This window comes from Vitis riparia, chromosome 12, assembly GCF_004353265.1.
Source record: "Vitis riparia cultivar Riparia Gloire de Montpellier isolate 1030 chromosome 12, EGFV_Vit.rip_1.0, whole genome shotgun sequence".
NCBI classification, from domain to species: Eukaryota; Viridiplantae; Streptophyta; class Magnoliopsida; order Vitales; family Vitaceae; genus Vitis; species Vitis riparia.
The window spans coordinates 14,197,222-14,217,837 of NC_048442.1; the positions used below are offsets into that span (position 1 = coordinate 14,197,222).

The 20,616-nt window shown below is 36.1% G+C and overlaps 5 protein-coding genes across 8 annotated transcripts; 4 read left to right on the forward strand and 1 right to left on the reverse strand.

Annotated features, from left to right (window-relative positions):
• The first annotated feature begins 63 nt into the window (after positions 1-63).
• Positions 64-7,330, forward strand: LOC117926469. 4 transcript variants are annotated; one of them, XR_004653133.1, is made up of 8 exons: positions 64-126; positions 549-983; positions 1,613-1,933; positions 2,037-2,085; positions 2,594-2,945; positions 3,031-3,119; positions 4,038-4,107; positions 4,782-4,803. XR_004653133.1 is itself a non-coding variant. In XM_034845565.1 (8 exons), exons 2-7 carry the CDS (start codon positions 648-650, stop codon positions 4,980-4,982), a joined length of 1,329 nt encoding a protein of 442 aa, XP_034701456.1. In that variant the 5' UTR covers positions 64-126; positions 549-647; the 3' UTR covers positions 4,983-5,023; positions 7,244-7,330. The 4 variants fall into 4 exon arrangements, 3 of the variants coding, with proteins under 3 accessions (XP_034701456.1, XP_034701457.1, XP_034701455.1); XM_034845565.1 differs by lacking the exon at positions 3,031-3,119 and adding an exon at positions 7,244-7,330 and having other exon boundaries at positions 4,782-5,023; XM_034845566.1 differs by lacking the exon at positions 3,031-3,119 and adding an exon at positions 5,161-5,527 and having other exon boundaries at positions 4,782-5,023.
• A 50-nt stretch (positions 7,331-7,380) lies between these two features.
• LOC117926475 lies at positions 7,381-8,329 on the forward strand. The gene is made up of 2 exons (XM_034845571.1): positions 7,381-7,621; positions 7,768-8,329. The coding sequence occupies exons 1-2, from the start codon at positions 7,406-7,408 to the stop codon at positions 8,098-8,100; spliced, it is 549 nt and encodes a 182-aa protein (XP_034701462.1). The 5' UTR covers positions 7,381-7,405; the 3' UTR covers positions 8,101-8,329.
• A 27-nt stretch (positions 8,330-8,356) lies between these two features.
• LOC117926473 lies at positions 8,357-12,072 on the forward strand. Its single transcript, XM_034845569.1, has 6 exons — positions 8,357-8,866; positions 9,114-9,356; positions 9,447-9,495; positions 10,455-10,764; positions 11,358-11,430; positions 11,573-12,072. The coding sequence occupies exons 1-6, from the start codon at positions 8,531-8,533 to the stop codon at positions 11,747-11,749; spliced, it is 1,188 nt and encodes a 395-aa protein (XP_034701460.1). The 5' UTR covers positions 8,357-8,530; the 3' UTR covers positions 11,750-12,072.
• Positions 12,073-12,972: 900 nt separating this feature from the next.
• Positions 12,973-16,150, forward strand: LOC117926921 (transmembrane emp24 domain-containing protein p24beta2). Its single transcript, XM_034846242.1, has 5 exons — positions 12,973-13,117; positions 13,191-13,410; positions 14,396-14,582; positions 14,674-14,781; positions 15,785-16,150. Exons 2-5 carry the CDS (start codon positions 13,195-13,197, stop codon positions 15,916-15,918), a joined length of 645 nt encoding a protein of 214 aa, XP_034702133.1. The 5' UTR covers positions 12,973-13,117; positions 13,191-13,194; the 3' UTR covers positions 15,919-16,150.
• A 645-nt stretch (positions 16,151-16,795) lies between these two features.
• Positions 16,796-20,546, reverse strand: LOC117926922 (protein NOI4-like). The gene is made up of 3 exons (XM_034846243.1): positions 20,400-20,546; positions 17,808-17,990; positions 16,796-17,142 (listed from the first exon to the last, which is right to left on the reverse strand). The coding sequence occupies exons 1-3, from the start codon at positions 20,403-20,405 to the stop codon at positions 17,098-17,100; spliced, it is 234 nt and encodes a 77-aa protein (XP_034702134.1). The 5' UTR covers positions 20,406-20,546; the 3' UTR covers positions 16,796-17,097.
• Positions 20,547-20,616: the final 70 nt, after the last annotated feature.

The window sequence follows — 20,616 nt, forward strand, 5'->3', positions numbered from 1 at the left end:
ATTTGGGTCAGATTTCTGGACTTCACGGTGGGAATGTTTTGATGTTGGTCTTAGCTTGTTGTGGGCTTGGCTTGATTCTCATTTACAGTGGACGGCCCATCAATATCATACTTGGGCCATGGCCAGGTCCGATTAAACAATTTTTTTTTTCCCAAAAAAAAGTTCTTTTTTTTAATGGGCATGAAGCCATAAGATGAATGCAATTAATATTAATTTTTCTATTTCTCTTATTTTCCCAATTTATTATAAGAAACCAAAATAAAAATAAAAAATTCATTTCACGTTTGGTTTTTGAAAAGCATTTAAGAAAATAAAAAAATATGTTAAAAAAACAATCTTCTTGCCATAAAATAATGTGAAAAAAATGATTAAATTACATTTGGTAGTAGGAAAGTACTAAAAAATATGAAGAAAAATGATATATATATATTATGTTGGGTATTATTAAAAAAAATTAGAATATGATCAAAAATTAAAAATTTAATTTTTTTAAATCACTTAATGCTTATATTTTCTTCTCTCTTTTTTCTATCACTCTCTGCCAGCAGTCTCTCTCTCTAACAGTTTACAAGCACCAAATAGCGCCAAACCTTTGAAATTCCCTTTCTGAAAGAACCTTTGCTTGGCTTCTATTCTTCTGTGAGAGAATGGCCTCCTCAAACCCTAGCTCCGTTGTTGCTCCACCTCCCTCCAAATTCGAATTCCAGGCCGACGACGGTGCCTGGTACAACGTGCTGTTGGAGCTTAACGGTGACGCTCTCACCGTCAACTACTGCCTCTTATCCTCCGACGACCACGAAGTCTTCAAGCCCACTCACTTCACGACTCTTGACGACCTCGAAAGTTTCGCGCGGCGGTTTCGCCCGTCGTCTCTGCAGCTTCAGGACGACGAGTGTCAGAAGGTTGTGCCATGCATGAGGGTTTTAGCTGCTTGTCGCTCGGGATACGATGATGTCCGATTCTACGAGGCCATCATCGAAGAGGTTGTTTCAATCTCTCGGCATTGTCTCGCTTTTTGACCTTCTTCTAATTCCCTGTTTGGTTGCCGAGAAATCACAGCAATAAAAGAAAGGCTTTTATCTGTATCGTTTCGTTTTCTTCGCTAGATTTTTTTATTACAAAGCTGATTCAATTTTTGTCTGAAAATTTGTTTGAGAAAATGAGTCTTTGCGCTGGTAGTGATATTTCTTTCACCGCACTGCAAGGATAGTACTGATGAAAACGCCCGACATTTTCATTACTGATAGGTCTATTAGGTCTAAATCTTGCATTTTCTGTTTAAGAATAACGTATTATATTACCAAAAAAAAAATGATTTTTGAAATAATCACCTATGAAGTGATTGTAATTACTTGAAATGATTTTCTGGATTCTTAAAAGTGAAAACACTAGTCAAGCATTAGAAAGCTCTTTTCCCCGTTCTCAAATGTTCTCTAAGAACGAGGTAATTGGTCTAATTTGACAACTGCTTGGCCTGGTGTTGTATGAAACTTGTATTTTGAGCAGTTCGACGCCCAAACTTTCTATTTTTGAGAAAACTTCATGTTTTGAGTATTTGTTTTTAATTGATATATTTCCTCTTTTGTGACTTCATTTTCGGTTTGTTTGATAGGTGGAGCGTCAAGATCACACATTTGAAAATGGAATAGAGGTATGCTGCTGCAACTTTTTGCTTCACTGGCTGCATGGTCCCAGTGCAGGGAATTTGACATGTTGCAGAGCTGCAGACGTTTGCCTCCTCCAATTTACTGCAGACACTGATCCAAAAGTGGATTCTTTCCTGGAGAGGTCAATGGAGATAATTGGAAAGACCTCATTTTGTCCTGCTTCAACTTCTAGACATGATGCTGCAGCAGGTGCAGGTGATACAGGTCAAAGTAGAATCCATTTCTTGAATCCGGGTGTGTCACCGCTTTGTGAACAGAGACTCAAGGTATAGGATATGTTGTTACATGCTGTGAAAAGTTTGAACCAAACTGCAGATGGTTTTGTTTGTATAATACTGTAGCATTTATACTTCCTCTGCCTGTTTGTAGGAAACTCGTTATTTGCAGCAGTGTGAAAACAAGGGAGGTTCTTTTGAAGGTTTGTTCCTGCATGCGATAAATTAATCTTCAATCCTAGAGAGCTTTAAGCCCGACAACTTGGGTTGCTCGTCTCCTTGATTTTTTTCCTTTTCTCTTCTTCCGCCTATTATTTATACATCATCATTGTATATCTTTGGCTCACTGATCCTGACCTTTAAAATCCTTAATATTGTCTAGGTCTCTACCTTTCATTTCTTTATGCTGGCCAGTTCATACAGGTCTTTTTGTTCTATCATACATGCATGGCACCTAGCTTGTGATGCAGGTCATATTAAGCCTTGGATTTAGCCTCATGTACTCTTTCCTTATATTCCTTTTAGGCAATTTATCATTATATTTTAAAGCTTTTCCTATTCATGCATATCTGTTAATTAGTTCAATTAGTTACACACAAAAACAGCAAGCAGAAATTATTTTATCATATTACAATGCTACAAGATTTCATGGCCTAGTTTTAATTATCTATATTTTTTCTCATTTTTTCTTCCTCCTTTCCTTAATATCAGGGAGGATTAGCAATCTTCACAAAGTGATTGATGATAAATATCTGGTGGGGAGTTCTTTTATGAGAAATATCGAAGAAATTGGCAATCTCGGGAATGCTCTCAATAGCATGGAAGAACTTTTTGGACAATATGTTATAGTAATTGAAAATTTGGAGGAAGAATTATCGTCAGCAAATATTGCAGGCTTCATACGTGAAAAAATACATATATCACCTGAAGTGTACATTTATCAGAGTTTGTTATTACAGTCGTATACATGGGCAGTTGTCATGGGAAATGACAAAGAAGAACTTAAGAAGTTAAGGGATTTTTTGTGTGATCCTAATCAAATCATTATATCCTCAAGAGGAAGGTATATGTTTGCTGCACCTGTGTCTTATTTATGCATCACAATATTACTATTTCTAATCTTGGAAGGGTTTTAATTGTTGGTTTAGAGCTTAATGTTTTTTCAAGGAATTGATTGTCTCATCTACATTGGTTTTTGATCAAATTGAATGGAAGCCGTACTCATCACTCACCAGATGTATGTTTTGGATTGCTTTATTTTGATGCCCTTCAATTCATTAAAACTTTAACCCTTTTGTATTAGTTATATCTTCTTTTGTCCATCATACTAACACTTCTTGAGCTAATCTATTGATTGAGGTGTATTGTTCTCATGCATGTATTGGTGCTCTCCATGTCAGTTTCTGTACATATTCTACAATTCATTACCGTTTCCTGCTCGTATATGTAACTTGCTTGCTTCACTTTTTCAATGACTCTTCTTGAATTTAAAGGTGCCACCTACCTCTTCTTATAACCAATTTGCTTTTTTGTTGCTTCATCTTAGATTAATGAGTACTTGTCGTTTCCTTCTTGTTCTGTTTGATTATAGCTGAGAAAAATTTACTTGAAATAATTTTCCTATTATAAATTTTCCTCGTTTTCTATACTAGCTATAGAAATTCTTTATATAGTTTTCCATCATCAAATTTTCTTCATATCAAAAAACAAAATAAGTGTTTAGTTCTAGATGAAAGAAATAGAAGTATATGGGGCTTGATGTTTTAGCTAAAGTTGACAGAGTTGGTTATATATTGCCCTTCCATGTTTCTTTTTCTCAGACACTATATCATTGCTGTACACTTCTGTATCAGGGATTATTTTAAGAAAAAAAATTAGTTACTCATTATAGTACTGGGGAGAAGGTTTAGGCTATGCATATTAGATGAACTGAATTCACTATTGTTTGAGAATTGTAGATATGTTCAGTTTAGCATTTAAGACATATTTTTCCGAATTAGTTGTGGTTTTAGAATCTTATGTCACTCTCCTACCACAGTGTTGAGTGTTTTAGCTTCTACAAGTGGCTCATACTTGCACTTTTGATCCTTCTGATAATAAACTGCCTATGATTTAGCTTTTCCAATCAATTTAACACTTTGTTCATTGTCTTCAGGCCATGGGTGATAACTGATAAAGTACCAAGATTGGGAACATTGACCAGGCTCTTGCTACCAAGATCTGGGGTAAGTTCTGTATCATTATATTATTCTTAATTTGTAGTAGGTGAAGGGTTAAAGTTGTATTGATAGAGGAAATCCTAGCTGTGCTGTTGCATTCCCATTGTACTGCATCTTTTGGTATTACCTTGTTGCTCATCATCATAGGCCATGGTTTACCACTGTCCTAGATTAGCTGTATAATGAAATGGACAGCATGTTTACCCTTGGCTATGTGTTCTTATTTGCTCTTCAGGACTGGCCTCACTTGCAGAGCCAGCATGTGCCCAGATGGGGCAAGTGCCCCCCCTGAAAAAATGAAACAATATGTTACTTCAAGTTATGTTTGAACCCAGGCTCTCTGATCTAAAGGCAAAAAAGGCCTAATCATGAAGCTAAATTTTCATTTCAGATAGACAATTGCCCCTAGCTCACCTCCCCCCCCAAAAAATAATTATAATAAATTTGTTCTATTTTGCCTTTGCCTCTGCCACTGACTGGCCTGGATGAAGATAAAATGTTATTGGCTCCTCCAGAAAACTCTTTTAATGTCTATGCTAAACAAATTCCATTCTTTTTATTCTAACACTTTTTCAATTAAATATTTCTGGTCACCACTTAATTGGGTTTTGCATTAGTCTCAATGGTCGACCTCAACCTCTATTTCATCAGTCACTAATTTTGACATATACAATTTGCAGAATAGAAATATTAGAAGAGGCATTGGGTTAAAGATTGTCCATTCGAGTAGTGATGAATACCAGAGAGCTAAGCAGCTCAGGGATTCATTCATGGAATTCAAAAACAGTCAAGAGAAAATGAAAAATCACCTAGCTTTGGAGGAAGAAAATTCTGAGCTGTTTGGCTCAGCTGCGAGCTGCAAGCTGCAAGTGAAAGATTAAACATTTCAAGTTTTGTCTTAACCAAACGTTCCTGCATTGAGGTAATTGCTCATTTTCTGTTTGGTTTAACAACTGCTGTAATATGGTACTTCCAATCAAGTTAGCACGTGTTCATTGGATTCTCTCTGTTGTGTCTCTTAATACTTGTTCTGCTCATGTTGTGGGATACACAAAAAAGGTGTCTGAGTTCTCGCTGATCCTCTTGGATTGGCAACATGCACTGGATCCAGGAGTCATGTTTTATCAGGGAAAGTATGAAGGGAAAGAGAAACAAGGGAAGTATCTTTTATGTGTATAAGTAGTGAGAGAAATCTCAGGCTCTGGCTCTCCCCTACTCCACAATCAACATGTTGAGAGTAATTGCGCTTGGATTTTGACTAAGGGTACTATATAAGATCACTTGTATAATTAGATATATTACAATTTTACCTAGTACATCTAAACTTGCAAAACCACACTCAATTTGATTTCTTTTTTGTTTTATCACCCTTGTTAGTTTCCTATGTCTCACCATAAACTAAATCAATTTATTCCTCTTCCTGTCATCTCGTCAACTCATATGTTATTATTGCATTTGCTACCACTTTTGTTGTTCTTTTTTGCTTGGCACAATGACCCACAAAGCTAGCTTGCTCCCTCCAAGGACCCCCTTTTCTTGGGGGCTAGACCAAGAGTGAAAATGTCGATATCAATGCAAATATATATATTTTTTGATAGGTAAGAAAAGATCTAATATAAAAAGAGGCGCCAAAAAAGCGACTCAAGGTATACAAAACCTATACACCCACCGCCAAAACGGCCAAAAAAGATATCAATGCAAATATTGATATCGATATTGATGTTGATAAAAAATATGAAAGATTTTGACCTCAAAATATGAAATTTTGGATAAAATTTTGAAATAAATAATGAAACAATCAATAACATATAAATTAAAATTCATTTTTTTTTCACTAAAATAAGATATACTAATAAAGTTAATGTGATTGGTTAATAATATAATGTGCCATAATCACAATTATGAATTTCAAAGTGAATATTAAATATTAATATGGAAGTAAAACTTGTAAAATGCATCTTAATATGGTATGTTATATGATATGATAACTAGATTGTTATGCAATAAATTGAATGAAGTAAAATAATAAAAACAAATGTTATATAATCAGTCAATTAAGATTAGAAGATTAGTAACTTTTTGAGTGGGTGAGAGAGAGAGGAAGATGAAAAGAATTAAGAGGAAAACTAGGCAAGGAAGCCAAATGGGGGAAACATGAGAAATGAGAGTTAAATGAGAGAAGAATAAGAGAGGGGCTTTATTTATATGAATTTGGGCGTCAAAATCAGCTGTTGGATGTCAAATTAAGAGGTTAAACTAGCCATTGAATGTCATACTAGTCATTGGAGGACAAATTGGCTGTTGGATGTCAAACTAGCCATTGAAGATCAAAAGTTACCGCCGTAAACAATACTAGTAAGTTCCAATAGTCATGTTGATATTTTCCTTAAATATGTTTGAGGGTTTTTCAATGATGTTTTGTGGAGATTTTGATGATTTTTATCCCTTTTTATATATCATACCTCCATGTTATATATCTATATTTTGGTTAGAATATTAGGGGTATTGTAATTTTGTCATCCTTGGGCTAGGGGTTGGATATTATAGAATAGGTATGTTTACCTTAATGCTCTCAATTATTTTCACTAAAGTTTGCAAATCTCATTCTGAATGTAATTTTCTTGTTCTCTTTTATATCATTGCTATTGTCGCTTTCCCAAATCTCACTCCAAATTTAAGTTTCATCTTATCCAAATTTATAGATATGTTTACCTTTTCTATTGTTATTTTTGTTGCATGTACTACCATTATCATTATTGTTCTCTTTGTTTAATTGATAAAAAAAGAGGAGATCGTTTTTCCTTTTAATTGTTTGGGATGGGAATGAGAAATGCTAATTTGGCTTGCTCAATTTTAGATTGAAAAATGGATAATTTTCTATCAAGGTTTGGAAGGGTCCAATCTCTTGTATTATTGAAGCAATTAAATAATTATCTCAATGAAATTTTCATTTTCATTATTTCTAAAAAGATTTAGCTTCTCATTTAGTACACCGCTAATTTAATTCTATGATTTAAATATCTTTAAATACAATCTACATAATCCATGTCATTATTGTGCATATTTGGTAAAGCTTCAAAGAAGGAACAAACAAACAAACAAAAACTTTCCATTAATCTCTCTCTTCCTCTTTCTCTCCCAGGTTTTGCCCCCTCTTCATCTTTCTCCCTCTTAGTATATACAAAATGGCACCTCGAAAATCTACCTCCACCCTATCTTCACAGCAATTCCCCCATGAATTTCAAGCTGATGATGATGCTGGGTATGCCATCGGTTTACTCCTCCATGGTAAAACTCTGACATCATGTATGAGCACTTTTCTGCTGACTACGATGATGTCTTCAAGGCTGCTGAATTTAAGAATCTTGACGATGTTGAGAGCTTTGGACGGCGATTCCGAAAGGTGTCCCTACAGCTTCAGGACAATGAGTGCAATAAGGTTGTGGGGCGCATGACAATTTGTGCTTCTCATGCCTTTGCAGGGGATGATCTTTGCTTCTACGACGCCATTGTGAAAAAGGTATATATGAAGTCTTTGTAGGAAATAAGGACAAAAAGATGATGAAAAGAATCCCTAAGAATCCTAATTTAGAGGGCATTATGGGGTTAATTAACCCTTAATTTCATATTTTCTAAGCTTAATTTTTTGGTAATTTTCTATCATAGGTACAACATAAAGAGCACTCATTTGAGAGTGGAGAGGAGGAATGCTTGTGCAACTTCATTTTAAACTGGCAACATGGTCCCAATGTTGGGAACCTGACATCTGCTACAGTAGAAAACATATGCTTGATCCAACATACTACCGGTATTGATCCGAAGGTGGCCTCTTTCCTGAAGAAATCAAGGGACAAAATTGAGATGGCCTACATTATAACTCAACTTCCCAAGGTGGGGATGGAGCCAAAGCACAAGGAATATAGCCATGAGATGTACAGCACTTCATCTATTAATTTGTTTGTAGCATATGTTATTGTCTTGCCTCATCTGTGTTTGTAGGAAACAAATTTTGATAGGCATCTTTCCATTCAATTCTTTGTGTTGGGTAATGATTGGGACTGGAACACCCCTCATTGGGCTTGAGGAAATCATCCATGATAATGTTTTCATGGTTTTAGATTTTAACAATTGCTTCCAATGTATCACCGGTCTCTCATTTTAGATATTGTTTATTAAGTTTCAAAATGGAAACTGTAATTTTAAATATGATGACTCGTAAGTCTCAGTATAGAATGGAAGATAAATTTTATAGTGATGTACAACTTTTAAGATGAAGATTGATAACTTTTAAATGTAGTAGTAATAAATAACTTCTTTAAGTTGGAAAGGAAAAAAAAAGAAGAGAGAGAGAGAGAGAGAGAGGAAGAGAAAAGGACACTCCTTCAACTCAGCTTTCCCTCGGTGTCTCTCTCCGTATCATCTCTGCAAAATGCCACCTCAAGAGCCCACCTCCGCCGCCCCTCCGCAGCAGTTTGCCCTGGAATTTCGGGGCGAAGATGACGCCTGGTACGCCGTCCGTTTAGTCCTTCGCGGTGAAACTCTCAAGGTCGAGTACGAAGACTTCTCCTCCGACTACAGCGACGTCTTCAAGGCAGGGGAATTCACCACTCTCGCCGACGTCGAGAGCTTCGGACGAAGGTTCCGGCGGGTGTCCTTGCAGCTTCAGGACAGCCAGTGCGGCAAGGTCATCGAGTGCATGACCGTTTGTGCTTCTCATGCCTTCAACGACGACGATATCCGCTTCTACGACGCTGTTGTGGAAGAGGTTCCCCCGAAATCCCTGTTTGTCTGCCGAGAAATGCTAGGAAAAAAAAAACAAAGATGAAAACAGCATCTGGGGTTTGCATTTATTTATTTATTTCCTCATGCAGCACCAAATTAAAAAGTCCATCAGGTGGAAAATCGATACAGAATCCCCAACCACTGCATCATACCGAGCATTTCAGTGTCTACTGTCAAGTATTAGTCAATTTCCTCTTTTCTGAGCTCATCTTCTGGGTTTGTTTGGATAGGTAGAAAACAACGAGCATTCATTCAAAGACGGTGAAGAGGAGTGCTTCTGCAACTTTATTCTCTTCTGGAAAGACGGTCCCAATGCTGGGAATTTAACATCTGCCAGAGTCGAAAACATTTGCTTGATTCAACACAGTGACCTTACAGATCCCACGTTGGCCTCTTTCATGAAGAAATCAAGGGAAAAGATTAAGACGCCTTCAATAAATTCAGCTTCTGAAGGTGGAGAAAAAAGAACCATGGTATACAATAACGTGTTAGAATTTTACATATAAGCAATGAAGAAAGCTTAAGTTATACTAACTTCTCATCCTTCCTCTTTCTGTTTGCAGGAAACAAGTTCTGCGAATCAGGCCTTAAGTGTGGATGGGACATATGAAGGTCTGTTCTTAACAAACTCTGAAAAGCTTTAATCCCAACAACTCGAGTTATGTTTAGTTCAGAAAGTACTATGGGAAGGAAAAAATTGTTGAGGATCAGTATTTTCTTATGTTTGTTGTTGATTGTAAGATGTAAAATACAAATATATATATATATATATATATATATATATATATATATATATATATATATATATAAAATTAAAATTAATTAAAAATTTATATGTTTTTAAATGATTTAATCTTTATACAAATGAGTTAAAAAAAGTGAAATGAATTTAAAAGAGTATATAGAAATAACTCATTGACCTTAAATGTGTTTTTTATTTTCCTTCATTTTTTTTATATTTTCTTTCTTTCGTATTTTCCCTCACATTTTCCAAGAATCAAACATAGCCTTGGGGTTTTTCCTCCAAAACACCTTTGCTTTATGCATATCATCCTCCTCCTCAAATAAAACCTAGTGATCCTATCATCTAAAACCATCAAGATTATCTAGCACTAACATGTCAATATCCCTTTATCCTCACCATGAATTGTACCTGGCTGAGGTTTAAGTTTATGCATTTTTTTTGAGAGATTTTCTTATTTATGCATAAAAGTGATAGTGTCTCAAATTTTTAATTGGTATATATATATATATTCCTTTTTATAAAGAAAAATTCAAATTATGATGGGTTCAAGAAGACTACACTTAGTAGATAGAGATGTGAGGAAAAGGGGTAGACATCCAGTTGAACGAAGGCTTGTTGTTCAGGGTGTTGAAACAAAACATGAAATGTTTTGGCATAGTTGGCTAAATCACGTTAAAATCTCTTATACCTTTATGTGTGGATTATCTTATTTTTGTGTTCTTGCACTAACATGTTATAATTAAAATTTTCACATACATGACATGTTTTGTAATTTGCATGCTGAGCTTTTGATGTTTTTTTTTCTTCATCCTTTCCTGAATGGCAGGGAGACTGAACAATCATCCTGAAGTGACTGAACCAGATCGAGGGAATATCACTGATACCTATATTGAGGAATTTGATAGACAACAATATCAGATAATAATTGAGAATATGGAGAAAGATTTAGGTTCATTAACAATTGTCCAATTCATATATGAGCAAATTCATTTAACTCCTGAAGTGTACATTGTACCAAGTTTCTTAACTCATTTCCATCCCAGTGGAATTGTCATTGTGAATGGTAGAGAGGAGCTTAAGAAGTTGAGCAGTTTCTTGAGCAACCCTGATCACATGATCATCTCCCCAAGAGGAAGGTATTTTATGTATATATATATATATATATTTGTTGATGCAGAAAATAGTCCCATTACTAGTTAAACTAGCAAAGGTTTTAAATGTTGCTTAGGATCAATGTTTTCATGTACAATGGGATTCTACTGAAATTGGATATTCCTGTACCTGACTGCCCACAACCAGGATGTGAATTTTGGGATTGTTATGTTGTAGAGCTCTTGGATTCCTTAAAAAACATTATAACTCTTTCCTGGCAATTTTATTTTTCGTTTGTGCCAACCATATTTAGAAATCCTTACTGATCGAGGTAAGTTGTTTGTCTTGGTGTAGGCAATTGTTTTGTGATGATCATTCTAATGAAGAAATATCTCAATCCATTGAATCATAAGATGAATGTAGCTGATACTATATAATATATATATATTTTATTTTAATTTTTGTGAACCCTTTTGCCGATTGATCATGTAGTTCTGATTGATCAAAGGATTAAGTATTAGCGAGAACAAGCTTGAGGCTGCAACTAGCAAGCTAGATAAACTGAATTTGTGGTAGTTGGACTTTGATCAAACTGATGTTATGTTTTTGTTACTTGTACTTTGATCATTATCTGCAGGCCATGGGTAATGGCTGAAGAACCAAGAAGCATAAAAGAAAAACCATTCATGAACTGGACTCCATTCCCTCAGGTAAGTTGTATTACATTTGTTACTAATTTGGAATAGTGGGAGAAAGGTTTTACATTATAGCGATAAAAGAGGAAATCCCAGATTCTGCATGGAGGAAAATGAAAAGGAAAAAGAACTTTCATGTTTCACTTGCAATTTGCAGGGAGGCAATGCAGTGAAGGTTGTCCATTCAGGTACTGAAGAGTACAAAAGAGCTAAACGGCTTTGGGATCTTTACATGGAGTACAGAAAGCAGGTGGCTTTGGAGCACAGGAATTATGAGCGGCTCGTTCAGCGAGTGGCAGCAACTGATTCAGGTTCTTGTGTTAGACAACTGTAGTTTAGGATTTTTCTTCATTGATGACACCTACACTGTGAACTTGAAGTTAGCAACCAAGCATGGGTTTCAATCAAGGTATAGTTTGTAACTTCATATGATCCTATCTTCCTAACAATCAGATCTTGTCCAGATAACAATGAGGGCTGTTGCAGAGTAAGCACATGAATTTGTGAAGAAGAGACAGCTACAGAAGCATAATGCATGAAAATTTTTGTCATGGGCAGTTTCAGGCAGCCAAGTTTTTTTTTTTTTTTTTTGTCATATCATTGTGTGTCCCTCACATGGCTATATATATAATTTGAAGGGGATTAGACTGTTTTCAATATGATGCTCTCTTAGAACATCAAACCAAAAAATAAAAAACCCTTATTCTAAATTATCCCTTTTTCCTCTTGTATGGTTTGTCTAAGAGCATACCTACAAGTTATGAAAGAAAAAGTTCTATGAATATTTGTTTTGAAAATTGATTGTTTTTTTGCAATAGATTTTAAATGTTTTAGTTATTCTTTGTAAAGTGCTTTTAGGGAGAATAAACAAAAAAAAAGTTATTTTTCATATTTAAGTTTTCAAATAAGATTTTATTCCAAGCAATAAAAGATGATAACTAATGATTTTTGGGTAAACTCTTAAATGGCTTTAAATGTTTTATTACCATTTATTTTTTGAATTTAGACGTGATACTAAACTTGTGATTTTAGAGTGTGTTTGGGAGTGATTTTGGAAAACGTTTCTTGTATTTATAATACTTGAATCATAAAAAATTTTAAGTACTAGAAATATTAAAAGCGTTTTCTAAAATTATTACCAAACAAACTTTAAGTTATTGGAGTGTTACTGAAATATGGATGGATCATTGAATGAATGAAGGTATAAACACAATGTGTATCTATTGAACTAAGGTACAAACCGGTACCTAATATAAACCTAGGTTGGAAGTTGGAACCATTTGCCACTATTCATACTTGAAATACAAATAATAGGATCTAATAGATTAGATATATGATAGTTTTGTCAAACCCTATAATTTTTTCTCTTAATAACTCAAATGAATAATTTTACTTGATTTCAATGACAGTCTTAAATTAATTTTTCATCTAAATTTAGAGAAAACCAGACTTATAATATAACAATGATTAATGAAGTGGATTATGTATACTTATTTCCATTGTTGAAGAAACGACGTCGTTTAGAGAACAACAAGTGGGCTTCAACTCAGATCGAAACCCAAAAACCTACAAAAATGGGAAGCGGATAGTCACGTTGTCTTGGTCAAGACACTTCCAAAAATTTATAATCAAGTCTCCAACTTTTTTTCACCTGTGGCTGTAATCAATAAACATACATTCTCAGATTTGCCAAATCCTAAAGGTAAAAATTTTTCTGTGATGGAATTTGATTTTATGTGATCATTCATTGAATGGGAATGTTGTTGGAGTTGCAGAGAGATGGATTTGAGAGATGCAGTGGTAATTGGAATCGGAATTGTGGTGATGTTATTACTATCGGATCTGCAAGGAGTGGTTGGGATTAGGTTCGTGATGGACAGAGAAGACTGCTTCTCCCACGATGTTCAATACGAAGGCGACACTGTTCATGTCTCCTTCGTCGTTATTAAAGCCGATGCCAATTGGCATTACGCCGAAGATGGTGTCGATCTCGTCGTAAGTCTTTTCTTTTCTTTTGCTGCTGTCCATTTTGTTTCGATAGAAAGTAATTTTGTGGAAAAGTTTTCAGTTTTTTTCCAATGGGGAAAGGTATTTTCCTGGAAATGATGCTTCTTGTATGTTTGGGTATTGCGAATTTTTCTGAATCTGGTGACGGGTTTGCCTTGGACTTGAATTTTGCAGCTTCATGAGCTGGTTATTTGCAGCTATATTTGGACATAGTTATGGTTTTGTGTATTGATCTCAGCCACTATATGAAGAATTCTTGCTAGAACTCGGTTATCAATATTGATATTATGAATTGTAATACCCAAAAATAGAATTTTGTTTCTCAAGAAAAGGAGGAAGGTAAGATGTTATCAAAATTCTCGCTGAAGCAATGAAATGGGGAAGAGAAATAGCTTATTGCATAGTGTGTATGATCAAAACCTTCGCTTTGGTATGTGAAACTACACTTTTGAATAGGCACTTAGTAGAGAAACATGAACACTGAGTTACATTTATATCTTTTCCATGAGAAGCCTCAGTCTTATACCACGGATTGTGGCTTCTTGAAAATTCAAACACTAAGCCAAAAAAAGGAACCATTTTAATGCAGAATGTGAATGTATAGCTTATGAGGCTAGACGACAAAAAAGGACTCCAAGTCATGTTTTAAATCTTAAATGAATTTGATCCACTTCTTGAGTTATCTGTGTCAGTTTCCTATATCTTGGTAGGACACATAACGCTGATGGTATGTTACCTGTATTAGTGTCAGGGTCCAAGTTCAACAGGGGTGTGATTTTTTCCTTTTTAGATAGATTTAAAGTAACTGGTTTATAACTCGAGATTGAAGTCTAAACACCCTGTTTATTTTATTTTGAATCAGAAGGCAGCAGAAAGCATACTAGCCTTCCTTTTGCAAATTCATTTTCTTGTTCTGCTTCTTTCTTGACTGTGTGATCTAATGTTGATCCCACAATAATGTTGTGGTGATCAGATAAAGGGACCTTCTGGCGACCAGATTCATGATTTCCGTGACAAGACTAGTGAGAAGTTTGAGTTTGTGGCACAGAAGAAAGGACTTCACCGCTTCTGCTTCACCAACAAGTCTCCTTATCAAGAAACCATAGACTTTGATGTGCATGTGGGGCATTTCACATATTATGATCAGCATGCAAAAGATGGTAAACTTCCATCTAGTGCTTCTTCTACTCATTCCCCTCCTCTTCCTGATGAATTGAATGGAATACTGAAAGTTTTATCAACATTTTGCAGAGCATTTCAACCCGCTGCTGGAACAGATTGCAAAGTTGGAGGAAGCTCTTTACAACATCCAGTTTGAACAGCATTGGTTAGAGGCTCAGACTGACCGCCAGGCAATAGGTACTGTTTTGAAGAATCAAGTTGCCTTTTTAGTCTTTTCCCACTAAATGTTTAGTTTCCCAATTTTAAATGGAAAGGAAGACTTGCATGGCTTGAATTCCTTTCTCTATAAGGTTGAACTGTCAAGAATCTCCAAAATGGACTCTAATTTTTCCTGAATGCTTGTCTTATCCTGTGAAATTAGCTTTAGGACTTCAGCTCTCTGAGATCTCATTTAAGTGTGTTTTGCATGTAATTCTGATAATGCTTGGGCTGCAATGTGAAAAAATATCTTGAATAACTTTCTTTTTTAATCTTTTCCCCCTAAATTTTCAGTTCCTAATTTGAATGGAAACAAAGACTTGCATGGCTTGAATTCATTTCCCTATGTGGTTGACCTGTCAGGACTTCCAAAATGGACCCCTGATTTTTGTTGGCTACTATTATTTGTCTTGTGATGTATTTAACTTTTGAAGTAACAATTAACTTTAGGAATTGATTTCATTTATTTGTCTTTTGCTCATAATTCTGATAATGCTATAAGCTGCCATAATAATGGTATCATTCTATTGCAACCTAGCTAACTCATTTTGCATGCCTGCTCAGCTCGAGTTTTATGCATACTCAGTTCATAATAGGTTGGTTAATCCAACTTCTCACAACACATGAGTAGACCAGGGTGCTATCTGTGTCCATGTGAACACAAAGGTGCGTGCACATGCACATATGTGCCCATACTCATACACTCGCACAACCCAGTGTTGTAAAAACGAGGCAACTTCTCTGATGGTCAGGAAGGGTCCTCAAGGTAGATTAGAAAGGACTCTTCAGTTGGTGAGGAAATATCTTTGAGCTCCACAGAAGATTATGCTTTAAGGAAGTTAATAGCTTTCAACAAATTTATACTTTTGTTTTCCTTTTTCCTTTTTCCTTTTTCCTTTTTCTATATCCAGTGAAAATGGGTAACAAATTTCCAGCGAAGTTCATTAATCTTGTCTTGTATGTTCTTCCAACTGGCATGCAGTGAATGAAGGAATGAGCCAGAGAGCAGTCCACAAGGCTATGTTTGAATCTGTAGCATTAGTGGGAGCTAGCGTCCTCCAAATCTACCTCCTGCAACGCCTGTTTGAACGGAAGCTTGGGATATCCAGAGTTTAGATGTACTGCTGCCATGGATATTTATTGTTTGTATGATTTACTAACTGAAATCTCGACTTGGGCATTCAATTTTATTTTATCTACAATAATGTTGTAGCTCATTTCACTAATTCATTTGCTCAGCATGAAAATGTGTACTGCAAAATATTGCCTAGTGGTTTGTCAAAGATGCTAGCATGCAAAGCCATTTGCCACTGAAACTAAAGATGCTGTCCATCACTTTTGTTCTTCAGCTGCCTACATGCCTCTAGCAGGGTTCATCGACCTCTTGAAAATTCATATTACCTTATTATGTGCTTGGTTTACATCTTGATGAGCTTTTACATCCTAGCAGCCCTGCCCCAGAATCATGAAATGGATGCGCCACACCTTCATGTGCCACTCCGTAGTAAGCCAGTTGCATGTTCAAGTCCAACTACTCAACTGTAAAAGACGCTGGCTTTGGCTTTATGCTAATAGCTTTCTACAAGAACTAGAGTTCATTTTCTTAATTTTGCCTGGTGGATAAGCATCCAACCTATTAACCTCAGAATGAGACAAGAAAAGTTTAGGTGCATTTTTTTGTTGGCTGAGTTTATTATTTTGGTGATGTTTTCGAAAATAGTTTCCAGAAAAACTTTCCAAACAGGCCTTTGCAAAAACACAACCACCTCTCCCAATGAAGCCGGGGTTAGACCTTTTGATAAACTCTGGTGTTCAGGTTACTGATTCAATCGTATGACCAACTAATCAGCCAGCACAGAACTAGCAGAGCCATCCCAGCCTGAGATAAATGAGTGGACTACCCTTTGGTGAAACATCGACTCATTTTTGAGAGAGGAGACGCCTATAGGTCAGAAGTAAGCTGGTACACAAGAAATTAAATGCACTTCAAACATCACAGAAAATAGAATGTGATAAACAAGCTGCAGGTCATAGTAAAAGATTTAACAGAAGAGAGTAACAGAGTACAACCAACAACACACAGCAGTATACATACAACAAAAGATATATATATTTTTTCATAATACTCTTCATAAAGCTCACATTGTCATCAAGTTCAAAATCACACCAAACAGATTCCAGCAAGACCCATCACAGCTTCAGACTATAGCTCCAGTCCTCTGGAAAATATGTTGAGCCAGGAGCAGACCCGAATAATGCTTCCTGTTAAGAGCTCGCTACCAGGTGCAAGCAGCCTCAGGACTCAGCATAGGTTGATTGCATGCAGCAAAACCATTTTTTCTACAAAATCAAAGCATTCTTAACATCAAAATGAAGCAAATCTGTCTGCCCATTTGAAATGAAACATATCTAATCTCAGAATTTTTCTCCCAAAGATCCCAAGAAGGTCAATGAGATGCATGGCTACAATTCAATCATATTAAGCCTAGTTAAAAGTAATCTCTTAGTTGAGATCCTAAGTGATGAAGCCCAATGTGAGAATTTGGGCCAAGTCACGACCATAAAGTGCATCTTGAACCAAAAGCAACCTAAATGGGGAATTCCTCTCTGTTAGCTGATAGTTCTGTTTTTATTAAAAATAATCCTAAGACCACAAAACTGCACTGTTGACAAACAAAGTATTCGATAACTTAACAAAATGAAAAATATATGCCAGCAAAAAGCTGTATCCAAACTCTTGGGAGTCAACAACACAACTCCTTTTTGACCATCCAACTCTATCTAGCGTCACATCTTCTGTGACCCCACAAAAGATTATATGAATTCATGTTCATAGAGGCCAGGCTGAAGGTTACATGCTATCAGTTAGCTGAACACAAGCCTCTTTTCTCTGGCATCACGGCATGATATCTGCTGTGTGAAACTGAGAGGCTAACAATGATTCTGCAGGAGTCTTTAAGCAAACTGAAGTAGTTAAATAAGCACAAATCGGAGTTTCAACTTACAGACTGAGGCTTTCCAAGATCTGCTCCATGCTTAAATGCGGAGTCCTCTTTTGCAGGTGAGTCAGGCTTGCCCCCCGTCTTTTTTTCATCCCTAGCTTTGTTGAAGATCATTGTGAACCCATCAGCTGAAGTTGGGTCATTAACGTCCCAGTCACCAAATTTTGGTAATGGTTGACCTTTTTCCTGTGGAAACAAAACATTTTCTTGAGGATTCTTGTAGTTGTCTTAAGGCAGAAAACAGCCACAATTAAAAAAAAATTAAGAACGAATTTCCATATATATGGTCCATTGACAAAGTAAAAATGCATAGAACTTTATAGCAGGTGAAAATTTCATACACTCCTGTATCCTGAGTTTTGATGCTTCCATGCTAAAGAAAGCAAACATGGTAGGCCCAAGGTCATGTTTCAAGTACAGTTCAATTAGATATGCATAACAATAAATTTATAGACTTATTATGCCTCATTTCACTCAGGAGATTATTGGATGTTTCCAATAGTGACAACATGAAAAAGGTTGTGATATGTAGAAAATCAAAGTTGGATCCTTGTAAGTCAAGAACAGTTTGATCAGACTCAATCAGCCTCTTCCTATAGGTGGGAACTCAGCCACGTTTTTTATGGTAACAAATATATATGGGCATACGTTAAAGAATTATCTTGTACCAAACCTGCAGCTCAATGTAATACTAAAGGTCATCACATAAGTTTGTAATTACTAAGGTTGCAACCACAAATGATAGCATCTCGAAATCAGTAAACAGAGCCTGATAAAACAAAATAAATGCCCAGAAAGGCTGGCTTAAGAAGATTCTATAGAGAATGAGAAGTTCATGATGAAAGAAGAAGAACCGATTCTGTTATATTTAAAGGGGTAATCACCTTCTAAATAAGGAAAAGAAGGATGATTAATCCTGGACAAGTGGGTCAAACTGATCTTTATTTCAGACTAGGGGTACAAATTACGAAATAATGTGTGGTAAAAGTGCTGGCTACTGTTTCAAAGTACAGCTTATGAAACAGAACTGATATACAACCTGGAGAAGATCCAATACACTGGGAGCTGGATGCAGCCAGATGGCATGCACTCAAGTTCCAAGAACCTTTAGGACCAGTGAACCTGAATCTTACCCGAAAAGCTGTGAAAAAACTAAGATATTTCTAGCTGCTTAGTAAAATGTTGATAGAAACTAGTTGATGTAAAAGCAATTAATAATATATGACATTACACCAGAAAATACGTTGTATTAATTTCTATCACCATGTGTTTTTGATGCCTGGATGAGCTGAAATCAAATAAATTGGCAACTAAACTGAATTCAGGAGACTTATTTCCTTCCTCCTCCTCCTCCTCCACTCCAATATTTCAATGTTGAAAGAAACTATAAGAGAATAACTAGTACCTTGGGGTTTCTTTGTAATTTGATGACCACATGAGCTTCTGAGCAGCATGGCACTCATGAAAATCATGGGCCCTTTTTCATTCATTGATGGTTACACAGGCCTTCATTTTTCTTTGGGTTCTCACCATAAATTTCTCTCCATCACAAACCCATGATCTTCCCTTAAAAGAAACTACCAATGGCCATCAATAACTAGAAACTGTAGCTATATCTTGACAGGCCACCCAACAGGCACTCTCAATAACACAAAAACCCTCCTCAAAATGTTCCAACAACAGTTAATAATAAAAATGGAGACACTAGAAATAAATCAGGTTACAATATATATATATATATATATATATATATATATATATATATATATATATATATATTTAAGAAAAAATAGAACATCACACATCTAGCAAGTGTAGCACCTATTATTAGCCCTCCTTCGACCTCCAACAATATTAAACCCTTTCACCCACAAGAGACATCCAACACTGAACCTTGTGCAGCTGCCCTAAAATCACCCAAATTTTAATAAAAATTTGCAAAACAATTACCACCCCTTTCCATGCCCTAAACTGGGCAGAACTGTAGCCCTTACTATTAGCTCTCTCCCCACCTCCAACAAAATTAAACACTTTGACCCACAAAAGACACCCAGTACATAATCTCATTCACCCACCCAAAAACCCCAAATTTTGATAAAATTTCGCAAACAGGTACACCCTATCTCCAGGCCATAAACTGGGCAGAAACTATTTCCTTATTATCAGCTCTCCCTCCACCTCCAACAAAATAGAACACTTTGACCCACAAAAGACATACATCCATCACCCAATCAATCTCATTCACCAACCCCCAAACCCCCAAAACTTGGATAAAATCTCTGCCAAAAAAATCGCACCCCATTTCCATTCCATAACTAGTAAATCCACCACACATAATAAATATCCAAACAAACAGTCGACCAGTAAGCAAGCCATACATTCATTTCGGACAAACCCCTGAAAGAGCAAAACCAATCAACAACAATCCAAAACCCTTAACCATATCAAGCATAAAAAAACACAACTGATAAAAAAATCCAAGTTCTTAGGGCTCAACAATACCATAAATCAAAAGAAAAATAAAAACACATGAAGATGAATATAGAAATTGAAGAGCAAAAGAGTAGAGAGACAGATGAGGATTGAAGTCCGTACCGACATGATAGAGAGAGAGATAGAGAGAGAGAGTGATGTCGCGGTCGTCTGTGTTTTGATTCCTTTCTCCTGTGTGCGTAGGCTATACAAGGGAGAGAGAGAGAGAGAGAGAGGAGGTGGAGAGGAGAAGAGAGGAGAGAGAGAGAGAATGGGGAATTGGGCCAATTGGGCCGCTCAGACATGGCATGTGAGACAGTGGGAGTTGGGGCCCACTACA

Coding starts and splice junctions, on each gene's coding strand:
- LOC117926473 (XM_034845569.1), top strand. CDS start 8,531: ATGCCACCTCAAGAGCCCACCTCCGCCGCCCCTCCGCAGCAGTTTGCC. Junction 8,867..9,113: donor ACGACGCTGTTGTGGAAGAG/GTTCCCCCGAAA, acceptor TTGTTTGGATAG/GTAGAAAACAACGAGCATTC. Junction 11,431..11,572: donor ACTGGACTCCATTCCCTCAG/GTAAGTTGTATT, acceptor TGCAATTTGCAG/GGAGGCAATGCAGTGAAGGT.
- LOC117926921 (XM_034846242.1), top strand. CDS start 13,195: ATGGATTTGAGAGATGCAGTGGTAATTGGAATCGGAATTGTGGTGATG. Junction 14,583..14,673: donor TGATCAGCATGCAAAAGATG/GTAAACTTCCAT, acceptor AACATTTTGCAG/AGCATTTCAACCCGCTGCTG. Junction 14,782..15,784: donor GACTGACCGCCAGGCAATAG/GTACTGTTTTGA, acceptor ACTGGCATGCAG/TGAATGAAGGAATGAGCCAG.
- LOC117926469 (XM_034845565.1), top strand. CDS start 648: ATGGCCTCCTCAAACCCTAGCTCCGTTGTTGCTCCACCTCCCTCCAAA. Junction 984..1,612: donor ACGAGGCCATCATCGAAGAG/GTTGTTTCAATC, acceptor TTTGTTTGATAG/GTGGAGCGTCAAGATCACAC. Junction 2,086..2,593: donor CAAGGGAGGTTCTTTTGAAG/GTTTGTTCCTGC, acceptor CCTTAATATCAG/GGAGGATTAGCAATCTTCAC.
- LOC117926922 (XM_034846243.1), bottom strand. Junction 17,143..17,807: donor ATCTTGGAAAGCCTCAGTCT/GTAAGTTGAAAC, acceptor TTGATTTTGTAG/AAAAAATGGTTTTGCTGCAT.
- LOC117926475 (XM_034845571.1), top strand. CDS start 7,406: ATGTATGAGCACTTTTCTGCTGACTACGATGATGTCTTCAAGGCTGCT. Junction 7,622..7,767: donor ACGACGCCATTGTGAAAAAG/GTATATATGAAG, acceptor TTTCTATCATAG/GTACAACATAAAGAGCACTC.